Source organism: Pistacia vera, unplaced genomic scaffold (genome assembly GCF_008641045.1).
Source record: "Pistacia vera cultivar Batoury unplaced genomic scaffold, PisVer_v2 Contig555, whole genome shotgun sequence".
Taxonomy (NCBI): Eukaryota; Viridiplantae; Streptophyta; class Magnoliopsida; order Sapindales; family Anacardiaceae; genus Pistacia; species Pistacia vera.
In genome coordinates this window covers 139,065-159,519 of record NW_022196396.1, presented here as the reverse complement: position 1 = coordinate 159,519, position 20,455 = coordinate 139,065, and the positions used below count along the sequence as shown (strand labels likewise).

The following is a 20,455-nucleotide window of genomic DNA, read 5'->3' as shown; positions in this document are numbered from 1 at the left end:
ACTCTCAACCAGAAAACTGAATGAATATATACACAGGATTGCTACCCGTCAGCCGCTGGAGAATAGGTTTAGAAAATACCAACAACATAATTCATGCCACTCACATAGTTCCCTTTTACATATTTCTGTAATATGCCAAGCTGCATGAGAGGTTTGTGTGTGTGCGATTCACAATGCCATTCAGAGCAAGTTAATTCAAACACATTCGTAATGCATTAACACTCCAGCTCCCAGACCTTCTCAGAGGAGCAGGATTCAAGAAAGTCAGTCTCAAAACACTTCAGAGCAGCTACCATGCTCCATTAAACAGCATTTAATTTTATTTTTTTTCATTCTTATCATTATCAACACAATCTGCACCCGGGAATGCACTCTATAAGCATAATTGTAAAAACACATCACCACACAGATCAAAAGTCAACCATTCCTCAAAATAAAATAAAACCATGTATACTGATCATAGTTAGTTGACAGATGTTACTGCAATAATTTAGGAACATAGAATAACATATGACGTCAGTCACTCCCAGATGTAGCATAGGTAAAATGTTTCTATCTCATTCACAAACACAGCATATATCAAGACATATGCACATGTGCACCCAGGAAAGTACTCTTCTACTTCACCACATCAAACTTTGACCGGAGGTTGGATATCATAACTGGACACTCTCCCTTCTCATCATACTCAGCAAGTCGCCACCTGACAAGTCAACGGCTTCATATTTGGTCCCAGCAATCTACGCAAATAACTTTAAGAGTAAGTTGGCATAAAACACAATCAAACAAAGAAATAGCTTTAGCCATTCCAAATTTTCAAATGTATATATATGACAATTCATGGTAGACAAAGAAATAAATTAGCGTCAAACTAGATGCATTTTAAACAAAAAACCATTAACTTTATCAAAAGAATGTATTACATTTACCGAGCAAATCTATAATTCTGAAAATGAGGCAAGAATTTCAAACAAGCAAAGTTTGTTTCCATTTCCCAAGCTCTCCAAATTATTGTTGTTCAAGTCAAAGTGATGTATTGTGGACTAATACCAAAATAGCGGCTGAGGCCCTAAAAAAACTACAAGAAAAAATAATCACTAAATGTGCATGCATGCTGAAGAAAGATTGTAGGAAAGAGTTCCAATTAGGAGCTCTTTATTACTTTTTTTAGGAAACTGAAACTGTATTCCATCAGAGAAATTGAAGGTTAATAGGAGTCATCAGGGCCAAAAATCTTTGTGAGTGACCAGATACAAGAACCAATAGCCTTAAAAAAGACCCTCACAAGGTAACAGAGGCTGCCCCAACAATTACAACCATACAGAACATTCACAATCCTGGAATACATCAAATGAAATGTTATATATAATTGCATAGTCCTAGACTGGAACCTGAATTGCCCCATATCCCTTACATCCACACTCAATTCTTGAAAGAAAAATGTATAATCTTCATGTTGAATAACAAAGTGAAAGATAAATGAAAACTTACAGATTCAACCTTCCATCCACCACCAAAGATGTATCCACAGGCTCGTAACCCCTGCAGTCGAATAACATCATGGGGCAGTACTTCCCTGATTCACTATCTTCCTGGTTCAGTGGTTTACCTCGCCCTGAGATCATTGTCACAGTGCCCCCCCTCCCACAAAACTTGCACTGGAAAAAGAGGAAAGGCACCAAAGTATCACCCAAAAACAGAACACAATCATTATACACAAATAGAGAAATTTTCATCTGTAGTTTGGAAATAATTAATCTCCCCAAACTTGAAATACTAATATTGATTGGTTAAGTTATCATAATGCAGTAAATCTCTGATCAATACAAACAAAGCTTTTACATCGAGAGCCATGCCAAAGTCAACAGTGAACATCAAATTACGAGAGAATAAAGGAAATGTGATAATATTGCAAAGTATTTTCTCATTGAAGAAAAGTGTAAATCATTTTAAAATATACAGTAACCACTTGGTATCATATCAAGATTAAGAATATTCTAATTTAACATTTGTGATCTCCCCAAAAATATCAAATTAAAAACGACACTAAACTAAGCACACTACTACTTATAGTTTTACTGGTCAGGCTGAAAACAGTAATTTCCCAAAAAGATAAAAAAAAAGGTGAAGCAGCTTTCTTTTCATTATATGTGGTTTCAGCAAACCAGAGTATATATCAAATTAAACTTTCATTCTCAACATAACACATATATACAAACACTCACATAGTGAGAGGATTACTTTCTGAACTAGATTAGTGGTTCCCTTGCCCTGAGAAAGAGGAACAACTTCATTCAGGTCACACAGGTTTCTTTGGCTCACCTCACCGCACCTCCCGCCACTTCACCTACACCTCCCTAAATTAACAATTAAACATAATCCAAGGAAATTCCAAGATTAGATTCATAATTTCAATCATCACTACACCGCTCATAATCAAAACCTATGGGAATTACAATAATACAATACTTAGAAGCAAGTATCCCAAACGATGTGAAAATAACTTGACATAACTATATCATCTGATGATTTATGTGGCGTCGATAACTCAATCATCAATCATTTTAAAATACAAACTGGAATACCTACTTATAAGTATACATTACTTGAGAATGAAACACTTAAAATAATATACTTGTAAAATAGAAAAATAACAACTAATAATCCTAATAAAAATACTCTGTAATCAATCTTCAATAACTTCACATAAAATTATATATTAACCATGTCCAACCTAATATACGGACGGATAGCGAAGTGAATAGTTAATATTGCCTCACTCTAATCACGTAAGGGTCACACTTCTATGATGGTTCTGGTGCAGACATCCACACCAAAGAAAATCTATCATCCATTTGAAGGCAATATGAAGGTCAAGATGATTTAGAACCATAAATACGTAGATATTAGATAAAACAGGATATCAGTTTAAAGACTTGAAGAAGAATTAAAAATCATGATGCCAAGATAGAAAAAATGGAAGTGGAAATACATTCCAAATATGAAGACAAGAGGAGATCGATTATTTCAAGAGAAAAAAAAACATTGGCAATATAATACTATTTAAAATCTACATATGCACAGATGAAAAACAAGATTAGTTCAAGTAACCAGAACGGCTAATTCTACATTCATTTTCAGTAGGAAAGGAATTTGTGAAGCCATAACATTAAAAAAAAAAAAAAGAAGTGAACTAGAGTGAACATATATCATTAAAAGAAATCATAGTATTGAAAGCAAGCAACAAAGATAATTACCACAACTAAATAATGAAATTCGCTAATTTTAAATAATAAAAATGGGAAGAGAAAGAGATAGACCTTGAAGAATAGGAGAAATTGGGATTATCGCAGCCACCTTCTGGCTCGAGGTTCGTGAGATTCTCCAGGTCGGCACAGATCAACAGCATGTAGTTCACCATTTTTTTTTTTTCACTTACAAGGTTCTATGTTTCTCTCTGCGTACTGATGGTTAAAGAAAAGCACCCTCGCAGGGTATATTATTGTGAAGCAACAGATGAGAAAAGCAGTACACAGGTTGAGGACGACATGTCGATGTAGCAAGCCACATCGTCCAACAAAATACGGCGATACGACATAAAAAATAAGCATACACATTCTAGACCTTCCAATTCCAAGTTCGTAAAAGAAATTACGTTCTAGTTAAATGTTAGATATTTGTATAATTACATGAATTATGATATAATTTCACAGGATCTAGATTAAATATGAAGATGTAAATGAAAAGTGATGACCAGAAGGTAAGTCATGTAATTTAGGCATTTTCGAATTACCTTATGCATGATATTAATGAATATGAATTAGCATTATTTTATATATATAAGCACTTGAATTATGATATAATTAAGAATAAAATTATGTTGTTTGTTCTTGAAATATATTAATAATAAAAAAAGGAAATGGGTTTTGTTCTCATGTCCGGGTTTAAGGGATGGTTATAATTCTATTTGTACTCATTTCTGTAGTTTCAGGAAACAATTTCGGAAGGTGGAACAAGAAAATCATCTCCCAAGGTTGCTGTGAAAAGCTTCAGGTATAATACATATAACTTCTTTAATGTAACGTAATATCACTGAATTATATAGTCCGGCCATGGCTTTGGATTGTTGAGGTGATGATTCAAATTTTTATATAAATTTATGCAGAGTGAAGACGGGGATATTATTGATTGCATTGACATTTACAAGCAACCAGCATTTGCTCATCCTGCACTACGGGATCATAAAATCCAGGTTTAACACTTTTTTTTTTTTCTAATTTATAAACTTTTGTCGGTATAATTAGTCATTGTTGGTTCAATATAGTTCACGTTTTTTCCTGATGTTTTTTGATTGCATATGCTTAATGCTTTTTCGATGGCTCCCAGTATGAACCAACAGTAGAGACAATGGCAGCAACAAGTCCGGCGAAAACAAAAACATTCAAAGATATGAGCAATCTTCCATGATCGTGGCATCACAAATATGGAAAAAATGGAGTGTCCAATGGAACGTGCCAGTTCGTTCGAAGATTTCAGAATAAGGACAGCTTGAATCAAATTCTCTTGAAGCTTATGTTAGGATAAGCCAACTCATCCAGTTGAGCAGCTTAATGACGATGAGAATCCTAACCTCAACTGCCAAATCGCCGGTATGATTCTTTCAAACAGTTGTTTAGTGAACATCTTCTGATTCGTACTCTCCTGAACTTTTATGGTTAATACCTGATCATATCCACTTTGAATCATTATCTTTTTCCTATTTTCGGATTTGGTTCAATTTCTGTAATTAAATCGAAGGCAATACTGCTTACACTGGTTTTTTTACTCTGAGCTAAAGCAGACATCAAAGTTGGGACCCTTCTGTCGAATCTGACGATAGTACAGTACTTCCCGATTTAGTCTCCAAAGTGGTCCTTACTATGATTTTGAAACTGAATCTGGATGGCGGTTAGTATAACTAAGAATTTTTTCAGTTCAGTCATTCATCCATTACACACTAGCTAAACATATACCTTTTTTCTTTTTTGGTTCATAATTTTTCAGGTAAATCCAAGAGTGTATGGGGATAAGAAGACTCGATTGTATGTATATTGGACCGTAAGTACTTTCAACAAATAAGTTATTATATATTTTTATGGAGTTTAACTTGTGGAGATGTCTATGCTACTAAATACACAACGAAGATCAAAATTTTATTTCTTTTCTTTATTAAATGGTTGATGGATCAAAGGCACAGGTGCTTTGATCTTACTTGCCCTGGTTTTGTTCAAACTAGCAACGAAATTGCACTTGGTGCTGCAATTTATCCCATCTCGTAGCTAACGGCCTTCCATACCAGATAAATATTTACATATTTAAGGTAAAACGAAATGGACTTTTCTTTCATTGAAAACGCTTGATAATATTTTGTCTCATTTCTTCAGAATTTTTATAATCTTTTGATTTCAGGACCAAATACAAGCAATTGGTGGTGCAGTATGGAGAAAAAATCACGTGGGATACTGGCCTCATAACTTTTAGTTTGATAATTAGTGGTGCAGAAAGTGTGTAGAATGGGGAGGTGAAGTTTACAGCTTAAAGTTGGGGCAATCTCCCACCCTGCAACGAAATGGGAAATGGAGAATATCCGACCCATTTTTGGTGATTCAGTTACATGAAAGAATGCCGTTCTTGATAATTCTCGTATCTTGAAGTTCCCGGAATGGGTATCTACTTATGCAGACGAGTACAACTGCTATGATGTTTACTATATTTCAGATTATGTTGAGGATCCTGAATTCTATTATGGAGGACCTGGAAGAAGTTACAAATGCCCTTAAACTTTTGTAACGGTTGCTAAAAATGGTTATTCATTGCCATACCACCTATTTTCTTTAATTAATTAACGATTCTATTATGTAAGGCAACAAGTTAGCAATCTGCCAGTCACAACATTATGTTATGAAGTAATGCTTCTTTTGAAACTGAAGAATGGAATGTGAGAATAAGCATTCACTTAAGGGGGCATTTGGTTGGGGGTTATATGAGATTATTGGGGTTATGTCATCTTATATTACTTGATTACTATGTTTGGTTGTCAAGTAATATAACATATCGGTAATCTTCAAATACCAATAGTGGTTACTATTGGTAGATTACCTCTATTTTCTTAGGTATTTTAAGATTACCAGGGTTATCTTTTTTTGTTACAATTTTATCCCTTATTAATAAAAGTGTTAGACAATAATGCCCCTATTTTAGAACAAATTTACATTGATATCCTATTTCAATTTTACCCTTGTTTAATTAAAATTTTGGACAATAATGCCCTTATATTTAAAACAATTTACAGACCACCATTGCCACCCAACCACCACCACCACCGCCGACAGCGGGCCAACCACCATGGTCTGCCGCCGGAAAGTCGTCGGAGTCCCTAAAAAAGAACGAGATTCTATGGGAGGCTTCGATATGGCTGTTTCCGGCCATATCAGGCCAGATCTGGCCTTTAACGGCCACAGACATGGCCGTTAATGGCCAGATCTATTCTAGCCGGAATAGATCTGGCTGTTAACAGCCAGGTCCATGGCCGTTAACGGCCAGATCCATCGATCTGGCCTGATATAGCCTTTTTCGATAATCAATATGGCCAGAAACGGTCATATCAGAGCCTCTTGGTCACGGTGAGCTACTCACGGGGACTTTCGAAGACTCCCGGTGGTGGTTGACGGTGGCGGCAGGAGGTGGGGGTGATTTCATCATAAATTAAAGTTTTATATAAGCAGGGGTGTTTTAGCTAAATCTGAAATATTAGGGGTTAAAAAAAAATTAATAATAAAAATAATATTTAAAAAGGGGATAATTTAGTAATTTAAATAACATACCTACTAATTTATTCCCCATAACCAAACATATTAATATAACATACACACCAACTAACCAAACACATTTTCCTAAAGATTTCCAGTAACCTTCAAGGTAATCTATCTTTCCAGTAATCCAATATTCCCAGTAATCTAACATTCCCGGAACCAAACGCCCCCTAAGAGTAACACTACACTCACAAACACTTCTCACTAACTGTTTCTCACAAACGCCATGTGTCAGCTCACAATTTGTCAATTTACATGGGTCTTGCCTGTCCAATAATAGGTCCCACCTGACCAAGCCAATCACAAACTCCCACATGGGGTTAGTGAGAGGGGTTTGTTAGTTTAGTATTATTGTTCACTTAAATGTTAGCATTGTAACAACTATAACTAATGGGATTGTGAAAATAGCGGCTAAGAGGCCCATAAAAAAACTAACAAGAAAAAATAAACAACTAATGTGCATGCATGTGAAGAAGATTGTAGGAAAGAGGTCCAATTAGGAGCTCTTATTAACTTTTTTATAGGAAATGAACTGTATTCCAAGATCAGAGAAATTGAAAAGGTTAATAGGTAGTCATCAGGGCCAAAAATATTTTGTGAGTGACCAGATACAAGAACCAATACCTTAAAAAGACCCTCAGCAAAGAACAGAGGCTGCCCCAACAATACAACCATACTAAGAACATCACAATCCTGGAATACATCAAATGAAATGTTATATATAATTGCATAGTCCTAGACTGGAACCTGAATTGCACCATATCCCTTACATCACACTCAATTCTTGAAAGAAAAATATAATGCTTCATGTTGAATAACAAAGTGGAAAGATAAAAAGTGAAAAATTACAGATTCAACTTCCATCCACCACCAAAGATGTAACCACAGGCTCGTAACCCCTGCAGGCGAATAACATCATGGGGCAGTACTTCCCTGATTCACTATCTTCCTGGGTCAGTGGTTACCTCGCCCTGAGATCATTGTCACAGTGCCCTCCCTCCCACAAAACTGCACTGGAAAAAGAGGAAAGGCACCAAAGTATCACCCAAAAACAGAACACAATCATTATACAAAACAAATAGAGAAATTTTCATCTTAGTTTGGAAATAATTAATATCCCCAAAAACTTGAAACTACTAAATATTGATTGGTTAAGTATCATAAAGCAGTAAATCTCTGATCAAATACAAACAAGCTTTTACATCCGAGAGCACATGCCAAAGTCAACAGTGAACATCAAATTACGGAGAAATAAAGGAAATGTGATAATATTGCAAAGTATTTTCTCATTAAGAAAAGTGTAAATCATTTAAATATACAGTAACAGACTGGTATACATATCAAGATTAAGAATTTCTAATTTAACATTTGTGATCTCCCCAAAAAATATCAAATTAAAACGACACTAAACTAAGCACACTAACTATAGTTTTATTGGTCAGGCTGAAAACAGAGATTTCCCAAAAAGATAAAAAAGGTGAAGCAGCTTTCTTTTCATTATATGTGGTTTCGCAAACCAGAGATATATAAATTAAACTTCATTCTCAACATAACACATATATACAAACACTCACATAGTGAGAGAGATTACTTTCTGAATAGATTAGTGGTTCCTGCCCTGAGAAAGAGGAACAAACTTCATTCAAGGTCACACAGGTTTCTTTCTGGCTCACCTCACCGCACCTCCCGCACTTCACCTACCACTCCCTAAATTAACAATTAAACACATAATCCAAGGAAATTCCAAGATAGATTCATAATTTCAATCATCACATACACCGCTCATAATCAAGAAACCTATGGGAATACATAATACAATACTTAGAAAGCAAGTATCCCAAACATGTGAAAATTAACTGACATAACTATATCATCTGATGATTTATGTGGCGGCGATAACTCAATCATCAATCATTTTAAAATACAAACTGGAAACCTACTTTATAAGTATAACATTAATTGAGAATGAAACACTTAAAATAATATACTGTAAAAATAGAAAAAAACCAACAATAATCCGTAATAAAATACTCTGTAATCATATCTTCAAAACTTCACATAAAATTATATTAACCAATGTCCAAACCTAATATACGGACGGATAAGCGAAGTGAATAGTTAATATGCCTCACTCTAATCACGTAAGGGTCAGCACTCTATGATGGTTCTGGTGCAGACATCCCCACCAAAGAAAATCAATCATCCATTGAAGGCAATATGAAGGTCAAGAGATTTAGAACCATAAATACGTAGATATTAGATAAAATCAGGATATCAGTTTAAAGACTTGAAGAAGAAATTAAAAATCATGAATGCCAAGATAGAAAAAATGGAAGTGGAAATACATTCCAAATAAAATGAGAGCAAGAGGAGATTCGAATATTTCAAGAGAAAAAAAAACATTGGCAATAATAATATATTTAAAATCTACATATGCACACAAGATGAAAAACAAGATTAGATCAAGTAACCAGAACGGAATTCTACAATTTCAATTTCAGTAGGAAAGGAATTTTGAAGCCATAACATTTAAAAAAAAAAAAAAGACAGTGAAATAGAGTGAACAATATAATCATTAAAAGAAATCATCAGTATTGAAAGCAAAGCAACAAAGATAATTAACAAGAACTAAATAGAATGAAATTCGCTAATTGTAAATAATATAAAAAAGGGGAAGAGAAGAGATAGACCTTGAAGAAGTAGGAGAAATTGGGATTATCGCAGCCACCTTCTGGCTCGAGGTTCGTGAGATTCTCCAGGTCGGCACAGATCAACAGCATGTAGTTCACCATTTTTTTTTCACTTACAAGGTTCTATGTTTCTCTCGGTACTGGATGGTTAAAGAAAAAGCACCCTCGCGAGGTATATATGTGAAGCAACAGATGAGAAAAGCATACACAGGTTGAAGGGACGACATGTCGTATGTAAGGCAAGCCACATGTCGTCCAACAAAATACGGGCGATACGACATAAAAAATAAGCATATGACACGATTCTAGACCTCCAATTCCAAGTTCGTAAAAAAGAAAATTACAGTTCTAGTTAATGTTAGATATTGTATAATTACATGAATTATGATATAATTTCACAGGATCTAGATTAAATATTGAGATGTAAAGAAAAGGGATGACCAGAAGGTAAGTCATGTAAATTTAGGCATTTTCGAATTACCTTATGCATGATATTAATGATATGAATTTAGCATTATTTGTATATATATATAGCACTTGAATTATGATATAATAAGAATAAAATTATGTTGTTTGTTCTTGAAATATATTATATATAAAAATGGGAAATGGGTTGTTCTCATGTCCGGTTTAAGGGATGGTTATAATTCTATTTGTACTCATTTCTGTAGTTTCAGGAAACAAGATTTCGGAAGGTGGAACAAAAGAAAATCACTCCCAAGGTATGCTGTGAAAAGCATTCAGGTATAATACATATAACTCTTTAATGTAACGTAAATACACTGAAATTATATAGTCCTGGCCATGGCTTTGGATGTTGAGGTGATGATTCAACATTTTTATATAAATTTATGCAGAGTGAGACGGGGATATTATTGATTGCATGACATTTACAAGCAACCAGCATTTGCTCATCCTGCATACGGGATCATAAAATCCAGGTTTACACATTTTTTTTTCTTTCTAATTATAAACTTTTGTCGGTATAATTAGTCATTGTTGGTCTCATATAGTTCACGTTTTTCTGATGTTTTTTGATTGCATATGCTAATGCTTTTTCAGATGGCTCCCAGTTATGAACCAACAGTAGAGACAATGGGCAGCAACAAGTCCGGCGAAACAAAAACATTCAAGAATAGATATGAGCAATCTTCCATGATCGTGGCATCACAAATATGGAAAAAGAATGGAAGTTGTCCAGATGGAACGGTGCCAGTTCGAAGATTTCAGAATAAAGGACAGCTTGAATCAAATTCTCTTGAAGCTTATGTAGGAATAAGCCAACTCATCCAGTGAGCAGCTTAATGACGATGGGAATCCTAACTCTCAACTGCCAAATCGCTCGGTATGATTCTGTCAAACAGTGTGTAGTGAACATCTTTGACTGTACTTCCTGAACTTTTAGGTAATACTGATCATATTCACTTTGAATCATTTTTTTCCTATTTTTTCTGATTGGTTCAATTTCTGTAATAAATCAGAAGGCAATACTGCTTACACTAGGTTTTATTTACTCTGGAGCTAAAGCAGACATCAAAGTTTGGGACCCTTCTGTCGAATCTGACGATGAGTACAGTACTTCCCGAGTTAGTCTCCAAAGTGGTCCTTACTATGATTTGAAAGCATTGAATCTGGATGGGCGGTTAGTATAACTAAGAATTCTTTTTCAGTTCAGTCATTCATCCATTACAACACTAGCTAAACATATACTTTTTTCTTTTTGGTTCATAATTTTTCAGGTAAATCCAAGAGTGTATGGGGATAAGAAGACTCGATTGTATGTATATTGGACCGTAAGTATTGTCAACAAATAAGTTATTATAATTTTATGGAGTTTATTAACTTGTGGAGATGTCTATGCTACTAAATACACAACGAAAGATCCAAAATTTTATTTCTTTTCTTTATTAAATGGTTGATGGATCAAAGGAACAGGGTGCTTTGATCTTACTTGCCCGGTTTTGTTCAAACTAGCAACGAAATTGCACTTGGTGCTGCAATTTATCCCATCTCAGTAGCTAACGGCCTTCCAACCAGATAATATTTACATATTTAAGGTAAACGAATGGAACTTTTCTTTCATTGAAAACGCTTTGAATAATATTTTGTTCTCATTTCTTCAGAATTTATAATCTTTTGATTTCAGGATCCAAATACAAGCAATTGGTGGATGCAGTATGGAGAAAAAATCAACGTGGGATACTGGCCTCATAATTTTTAGTTTGATAATTAGTGGTGCAGAAAGTGTAGAATGGGGAGGTGAAGTTTACAGCTTAAAGTTGGGGCAATTCCCCACACTGCAACGAAAATGGGAAATGGAAATATCCAGACCCAATTTTGGGATTCAGGTTACATGAAGAGAAGGGAGATTCAGATCTCTTGTTTAATGGATAAGAATTTGGGAAAATTTTATGTTGTAATAGTCTCATCCTTTATATCTTAATCTAAATTTTTATTATTATTATATTTGTGTGAATATAGGAACACAAAAGTGAGAAAAACATGATAATTTGACAATGGGTTACAAAGAAGACGAACATCCAATTGCCATTGAAATTGGATAATCATAATAATAATATTATGTTGAATTTTCACTGTAATTATAGCAATTTTAACGATACGTCTTTTCCTAAAATTAATAATTGAAATTACAAATTCATTTTGGTAATTATTAGCTTGACAATAAATTCAATAGTATACAGGAATTTGATAATACATTCACATAATAATCTCCTTTAAAACTTGGAAGAAATTTAAATAAAAAAAGATGACTATTACACCAATCCATTTGTTTGTTTATTATTGTCAAAAGTCCAGCTGCAAGAGAAATAACCTCCATTGATGGTGATACCCAACAGCTTAGAAGTGTTGAGAAGTCTAGTCGTAATTTTATTGCTTGGCAGAGATTGGCTACCTATATTCTCACCTTCTTCTTGCATTAGAAGTGTAAACCTTTTCAACTAAATTCAAGTTCCAATGGATGATAGGCTACCCTTCACCTCTCAATTTTCAATGGTTTCAAATGAATGCACTGTATCTAATCAGCTGCAGCGTGTCTGCATAATAAATAAAATATTCAATTCACATTCTAAATGAAGGTGAGAAAATTTGCCTAAATTTACGTTAACACCACAATTAATTTCGAAGAAACCGCACAAAGGTAAAAGAGGTGGCCGGTCGGTTGGACCGGGACCCGACAGCTTCTCTGGTCCGGTTCAGGTCTTAAGGGGGTTTTTGCAATATTTCAAAATTAGAAGGGCTAATTAAATTTTATAGGAGTGTTGGAGATATGTCAAAAGTTCATGGATTAGTTGTTAATTTTTTTGGGGTATTTTTAAAATAAATAAAAAATTTAGGGACTACTTAAGCTTTTTAAGGGAAATTTTTGTAAAATATTAAAATTTAAGAGATTAATAGTAATTTTTTAAAAATAAAATTGTCGCTGACATCATCAGTCCAACCGATTGGACCGGTTGACCCGTGACCCGGACAACAAACCGGGTTTTAAAACAATGCGTTAACAGTGACTAATCCCAACCTCATACTGTAGTAATTTATCTATAATGATAAAAGAAGCTTCCAAGTGTAAATAGAAAACCATGACAACACTGCATAATGGCCCTTGAAACTCTAACAGGAAACAGAGCTTTCACCAACGAGAGTAAAATCATCGAAAGATGAATATAGTCGAAATTTCATATCCCATGTTTCTGATAATCATGTAAGTCTTTGAGTAAATAACTTATGATACAAGATTGACTCTCAACCAGAAAACTGAATGAATATATACACAGGATTGCTACCCAGTCAGCCGCTGGAGAATAGGTTTAGAAAATACCAACAACATAATTCATGCCACTCACATAGTTCCCTTTTACATAATTTCTGTAATATGCCAAGCTGCATGAGAGGTTTGTGTGTGTGCAGATTCACAAGTGCCATTCAGAGCAAGGATTATATTCATAAAACACATTCGTGAATGCATTAACACTCCAAAGCTCCCAGACCTTCTCAGAGGAGCAGGATTCAAGAAAGTCAGTCTCAAAAACACTTCAGAGCAGCTACCATGCTCCATTAAACAGTGCATTTAATTTTATTTTTTTTCATTCTTATCATTATCAACACAAATCTGCACCCGGGGAATGCATTCTATAAGCATAATTGTAAAAACACATCACCACATCAGATCAAAAGTCAACCATTCCTCAAAATAAATAAAAACCATGTATACTGATCAGTAGTTAGTTGACAGATGTTACTGCAATAATTTAGGAACATAGAATCAAACATATGACGTCAAGTCACTCCCAGATGTAGCATAGGGTAAAATGTTTCTATCTCATTCACAAACAACAGCATATATCAAGACATATGCACATGTGCACCCAGGAAAGTACTCTTCTACTTCACCACATCAAACTTTGACCGGAGGTTCGATATCATAACTGGACACTCTCCCTTCTCATCATACTCAGCAAAGTCGCCACCTGACAAGTCAACGGCTTCATATTTGGTCCCAGCAATCTACGCAAATAACTTTTAAGAGTAAGTTGGCATAAAACACAATCAAAACAAAGAAATAGCTTTAGCCATTCCAAATTTTCAAATGTATATATATGACAATTCATGGTAGATCAAAGAAATAAATTAGCGTCAAACTAGATGCATTTTAAACGAAAAAAAAAACATTAACAGTTATCAAAAGAATGTATTACAATTTACCGAGCAAATCTATAATTCTGAAAATGAGGCAACAATTTTCAAACAAGCAAAGTTTGTTTCCATTTCCCAAGCTCTCCAAATTATTGTTGTTCAAGTCAAGAGTGATGTATTGTGGACTAATACCAAAATAGCGGCTAAAAGGCCCATTAAAAAACTAACAAGAAAAAATAATCAAACTAAATGTGCATGCATGCTGAAGAAAGATTGTAGGAAAGAGTTCCAATTAGGAGCTCTTTATTAACTTTTTTATAGGAAACTGAAACTGTATTCCAAGATCAGAGAAATTGAAAAGGTTAATAGGCAGTCATCAGGGCCAAAAATCTTTTGTGAGTGACCAGATACAAGAACCAATAACCATAAAAAAGACCCTCAGCAAAGATAACAGAGGCTGCCCCAACAATTACAACCATACTAAGAACATTCACAATCCTGGAATACATCAAATGAAATGTTATATATAATTGCATAGTCCTAGACTGGAACCTGAATTGCACCATATCCCTTACATCCACACTCAATTCTTGAAAGAAAAATGTATAATGCTTCATGTTGAATAACAAAGTGGAAAGATAAAAAGTGAAAACTTACAGATTCAACCTTCCATCCACCACCAAAGATGTAATCCACAGGCTCGTAACCCCTGCAGTCGAATAACATCATGGGGCAGTACTTCCCTGATTCACTATCTTCCTGGGTCAGTGGTTTACCTCGCCCTGAGATCATTGTCACAGTGCCCTCCCTCCCACAAAACTTGCACTGGAAAAAGAGGAAAGGCACCAAAGTATCACCCAAAAACAGAACACAATCATTATACAAAACAAATAGAGAAATTTTCATCTATAGTTTGGAAATAATTAATCTACCCACAAAACTTGAAACTACTAATATATTGATTGGTTAAGTTATCATAATGCAGTAAATCTCTGATCAAATACAAACAAAGCTTTTACATCTGAGAGCACATGCCAAAGTCAACAGTGAACATCAAATTACGAGAGAAATAAAGGAAATGTGATAATATTGCAAAGTATTTTCTCATTGAAGAAAAGTGTAAATCATTTTAAAATATACAGTAACAGCACTTGGTATACATATCAAGATTAAGAATATTCTAATTTAACATTTGTGATCTCCCCAAAAAATATCAAATTAAAAACGACACTAAACTAAGCACACTACTACTTATAGTTTTACTTGGTCAGGCTGAAAACAGAGTAATTTTCCCAAAAAGATAAAAAAAAAGGTGAAGCAGCTTTCTTTTTCATTATATGTGGTTTCAGCAAACCAGAGTATATATCAAATTAAACTTTCATTCTCAACATAACACATATATACAAACACTCACATAGTGAGAGAGATTACTTTCTGAACTAGATTAGTGGTTCCCTTGCCCTGAGAAAGAGGAACAACTTCATTCAAGGTCACACAGGTTTCTTTCTGGCTCACCTCACCGCACCTCCCGCACTTCACCTACACCTCCCATAAATTAACAATTAAACACATAATCCAAGGACATTCCAAGATTAGATTCATAATTTCAATCATCACATACACCGCTCATAATCAAGAAACCTATGGGAATTTACAATAATACAATACTTAGAAAGCAAGTATCCCAAACGATGTGAAAATTAACTTGACATAACTATATCATCTGATGATTTATGTGGCGTCGATAACTCAATCATCATATCATTTTAAAATACAAACTGGAATACCTACTTTATAAGTATAACATTACTTGAGAATGAAACGCTTAAAATAATATACTTGTAAAAATAGAAAAATAACAACTAATAATCCGTAATAAAAATACTCTGTAATCATATCTTCAATAACTTCACATAAAATTATATATTTACCAATGTCCAAACCTAATATACGGACGGATAAGCGAAGTGAACTAGTTAATATTGCCTCACTCTAATCACGTAAGGGTCAGCACTTTCTATGATGGTTCTGGTGCAGACATCCACACCAAAGAAAATCTAATCATCCATTTGAAGGCAATATGAAGGTCAAGATGATTTAGAACCATAAATACGTAGATATTAGATAAAATCAGGATATCAGTTTAAAGACTTGAAGAAGAAATTAAAAATCATGAATGCCAAGATAGAAAAAATGGAAGTGGAAATACATTCCAAATAAAATGATGAGCAAGAGGAGATTCGAATTATTTCAAGAGAAAAAAAAAAACATTGGCAATAATAATACTATTTAAAATCTAAATATGCACACAAGATGAAAAACAAGATTAGAATCAAGTAACCAGAACGGCTAATTCTACAATTTCAATTTCAGTAGGAAAGGAATTTATGAAGCCATAACATTAAAAAGAGAAAAAAAAGAAAAAGAAAAAAAGATAGTGAACTAGAGTGAACAATATAATCATTAAAAAGAAATCATCAGTATTGAAAGCAAAGCAACAAAGATAATTAACACGAACTAAATAGAATGAAATTCGCTAATTGTAAATAATATAAAAAATGGGGAAGAGAAAGAGATAGACCTTGAAGAAGTAGGAGAAATTGGGATTATCGCAGCCACCTTCTGGCTCGAGGTTCGTGAGATTCTCCAGGTCGGCACAGATCAACAGCATGTAGTTCACCATTTTTTTTTTCACTTACAAGGTTCTATGTTTCTCTCTGCGTACTGGATGGTTAAAGAAAAAGCACCCTCGCGAGGGTATATTATTGTGAAGCAACAGATGAGAAAAGCAGAAGCACACAGGTTGAAGGGACGACATGTCGTATGTAAGAGCAAGCCACATGTCGTCCAACAAAATACGGGCGATACGACATAAAAAATAAGCATATGACACGATTCTAGACCTTCCAATTCCAAGTTCGTAAAAAGAAAATTACGTTCTAGTTAAATGTTAGATATTTGTATAATTACATGAATTATGATATAATTTCACAGGATCTAGATTAAATATTGAAGATGTAAATGAAAAGTGGATGACCAGAAGGTAAGTCATGTAAATTTAGCGCATTTTCGAATTACCTTATGCATGATATTAATGAATATGAATTTAGCATTATTTGTTATATATATAACCACTTGAATTATGATATAATTAAGAATAAAATTATGTTGTTTGTTCTTGAAATATATTAATATATAAAAAATGGGAAATGGGTTTTGTTCTCATGTTCTGGGTTTTAATGGGATGGTTATAATTCTATTTGTACTCATTTCTGTAGTTTCAGGAAACAAGATTTCGGAAGGTGGAACAAAAGTAAATCACCTCCCAAGGCATGTTGTGAAAAGCATTCAGGTATAATACATATAACTTCTTTAATGTAACGTAATATCACTGAAATTATATAGTCCTGGCCATGGCTTTGGATTGTTGAGGTGATGATTCAACATTTTTATATAAATTTATGCAGAGTGAAGACGGGGATATTATTGATTGCATTGACATTTACAAGCAACCAGCATTTGCTCATCCTGCACTACGGGATCATAAAATCCAGGTTTAACACTTTTTTTTTTTTTTTTTTCTAATTTATAGAACTTTTTGTCGGTATAATTAATCATTGTTGCTTCAATATAGTTCACGTTTTTTCCTGATGTTTTTTGATTGCATATGCTTAATGCTTTTTCAGATGGCTCCCAGTTATGAACCAACAGTAGAGACAATGGCAGCAACAAGTCCGGCGAAAACAAAAACATTCAAGAATAGATATGAGCAATCTTCCATGATCGTGGCATCACAAATATGGAAAAAGAATGGAAGTTGTCCAGATGGAACGGTGCCAGTTCGAAGATTTCAGAATAAAGGACTGCTTGAATCAAATTCTCTTGAAGCTTATGTTAGGAATAAGCCAACTCATCCAGTTAAGCAGCTTAATGACGATGAGAATCCTAACTCTCAACTGCCAAATCGCTCGGTATGATTCTGTCAAACAGTTGTTTAGTGAACATCTTCTGATTCGTACTCTCCTGAACTTTTATGGTTAATAACTGATCATATTCACTTTGAATCATTATCTTTTTCCTATTTTTTCTGATTTGGTTGAATTTCTGTAATTAAATCAGAAGGCAATACTGCTTACACTAGGTTATATTTACTCTGGAGCTAAAGCAGACATCAAAGTTTGGGACCCTTCTGTCGAATCTGACGATGAGTACAGTACTTCCCGAGTTAGTCTCCAAAGTGGTCCTTACTACGATTTTGAAAGCATTGAATCTGGATGGGCGGTTAGTATAACTAAGAATTCTTTTTCAGTTCAGTCATTCATCCATTACAACACTAGCTAAACATATACCTTTTTTCTTTTTTGGTTCATAATTTTTCAGGTAAATCCAAGAGTGTATGGGGATAAGAAGACTCGATTGTATGTATATTGGACCGTAAGTACTTGTCAACAAATAAGTTATTATAATTTTTATGGAGTTTAACTTCTTGTGGAGATGTCTATGCTACTAAATACACAACGTAAGATCCAAAATTTTATTTCTTTTCTTTATTAAATAGGTTGATGGATCAAAGGCAACAGGGTGCTTTGATCTTACTTGCCCTGGTTTTGTTCAAACTAGCAAGGAAATTGCACTTGGTGCTGCAATTTATCCCATCTCAGTAGCTAACGGCCTTCCATACCAGATAAATATTTACATATTTAAGGTAAAACGAAATGGAACTTTTCTTTCATTGAAAACGCTTTGAATAATATTTTGTTCTCATTTCTTCAGAATTTTTATAATCTTTTGATTTCAGGATCCAAATACAAGCAATTGGTGGATGCAGTATGGAGAAAAAATCAACGTGGGATACTGGCCTCATAACTTATTTAGTTTGATAATTAGTGGTGCAGAAAGTGTAGAATGGGGAGGTGAAGTTTACAGCTTAAAGTTGGGGCAATCTCCCCACACTGCAACGAAAATGGGAAATGGAGAATATCCAGACCCAATTTTTGGTGATTCAGGTTACATGAAGAGAATGAGAGTTCTTGATAATTCTCGTATCTTGAAGTTCCCGGAATGGGTATCTACTTATGCAGACGAGTACAACTGCTATGATGTTTACTATATTTCAGATTATGTTGAGGATCCTGAATTCTATTATGGAGGACCTGGAAGAAGTTACAAATGCCCTTAAACTTTTGTAACGGTTGCTAAAAATGGTTATTCATTGCCATACCACCTATTTTCTTTAATTAATTAACGATTCTATTATGTAAGGCAACAAGTTAGCAATCTACCAGTCACAACATTATGTTATGAAGTAATGCTTCTTTTGAAACTGAAGAATGGAATGTGAGAATAAGCATTCACTTAAGGGGGCATTTGGTTGGGGGTTATATGAGATTATTGGGGTTATGTCATCTTATATTACTTGATTACTATGTTTGGTTGTCAAGTAATATAACATATCGGTAATCTTCAAATACCAATAGTGGTTACTATTGGTAGATTACCTCTATTTTCTTAGGTATTTTAAGATTACCAGGGTTATCTTTTTTTGTTACAATTTTATCCCTTATTAATAAAAATTTTGGACAATAATACCCCTACTTTAAAACAAATTTACATTAATATCCTATTTCAATTTTACCCTTGTTTAATTAAAATTTTGGACAATAATGCCCTTATATTTAAAACAATTTACAGACCACCATTGCCACCCAACCACCACCACCACCGCCGACAGCGGGCCAACCACCATGGTCTGCCGCCGGAAAGTCGTCGGAGTCCCTAAAAAAGAACGAGATTCTATGGGAGGCTTCGATATGGCTGTTTCCGGCCATATCAGGCCAGATCTGGCCTTTAACGGCCACAGACATGGCCGTTAATGGCCAGATCTATTCTAGCCGGAATAGATCTGGCTGTTAACAGCCAGGTCCATGGCCGTTAACGGCCAGATCCATCGATCTGGCCTGATATAGCCTTTTTCGATAATCAATATGGCCAGAAACGGTCATATCAGAGCCTCTTGGTCACGGTGAGCTACTCACGGGGACTTTCGAAGACTCCCGGTGGTGGTTGACGGTGGCGGCAGGAGGTGGGGGTGATTTCATCATAAATTAAAGTTTTATATAAGCAGGGGTGTTTTAGCTAAATCTGAAATATTAGGGGTTAAAAAAAAATTAATAATAAAAATAATATTTAAAAAGGGGATAATTTAGTAATTTAAATAACATACCTACTAATTTATTCCCCATAACCAAACATATTAATATA

General features: G+C 34.4%; 2 protein-coding genes and 1 pseudogene across 2 annotated transcripts; 1 reads left to right on the top strand and 2 right to left on the bottom strand.

The window, feature by feature from the left end:
- Positions 1–618: 618 nt before the first annotated feature.
- Positions 619–16,929, bottom strand: LOC116108152 (annotated as a pseudogene).
- On the bottom strand, positions 13,724–16,932 carry LOC116108151 (CXXC motif containing zinc binding protein-like). The gene is made up of 4 exons (XM_031394427.1): positions 16,776–16,932; positions 15,626–15,733; positions 14,852–15,019; positions 13,724–14,065 (listed from the first exon to the last, which is right to left on the bottom strand). Exons 1-4 carry the CDS (start codon positions 16,875–16,877, stop codon positions 13,943–13,945), a joined length of 501 nt encoding a protein of 166 aa, XP_031250287.1. The 5' UTR covers positions 16,878–16,932; the 3' UTR covers positions 13,724–13,942.
- Positions 16,933–17,396: 464 nt separating this feature from the next.
- LOC116108136 lies at positions 17,397–19,373 on the top strand. Its single transcript, XM_031394412.1, has 7 exons — positions 17,397–17,546; positions 17,662–17,748; positions 17,881–18,165; positions 18,314–18,475; positions 18,575–18,628; positions 18,753–18,899; positions 18,993–19,373. The coding sequence occupies exons 1-7, from the start codon at positions 17,397–17,399 to the stop codon at positions 19,371–19,373; spliced, it is 1,266 nt and encodes a 421-aa protein (XP_031250272.1).
- The last annotated feature ends 1,082 nt before the right edge of the window (positions 19,374–20,455 follow it).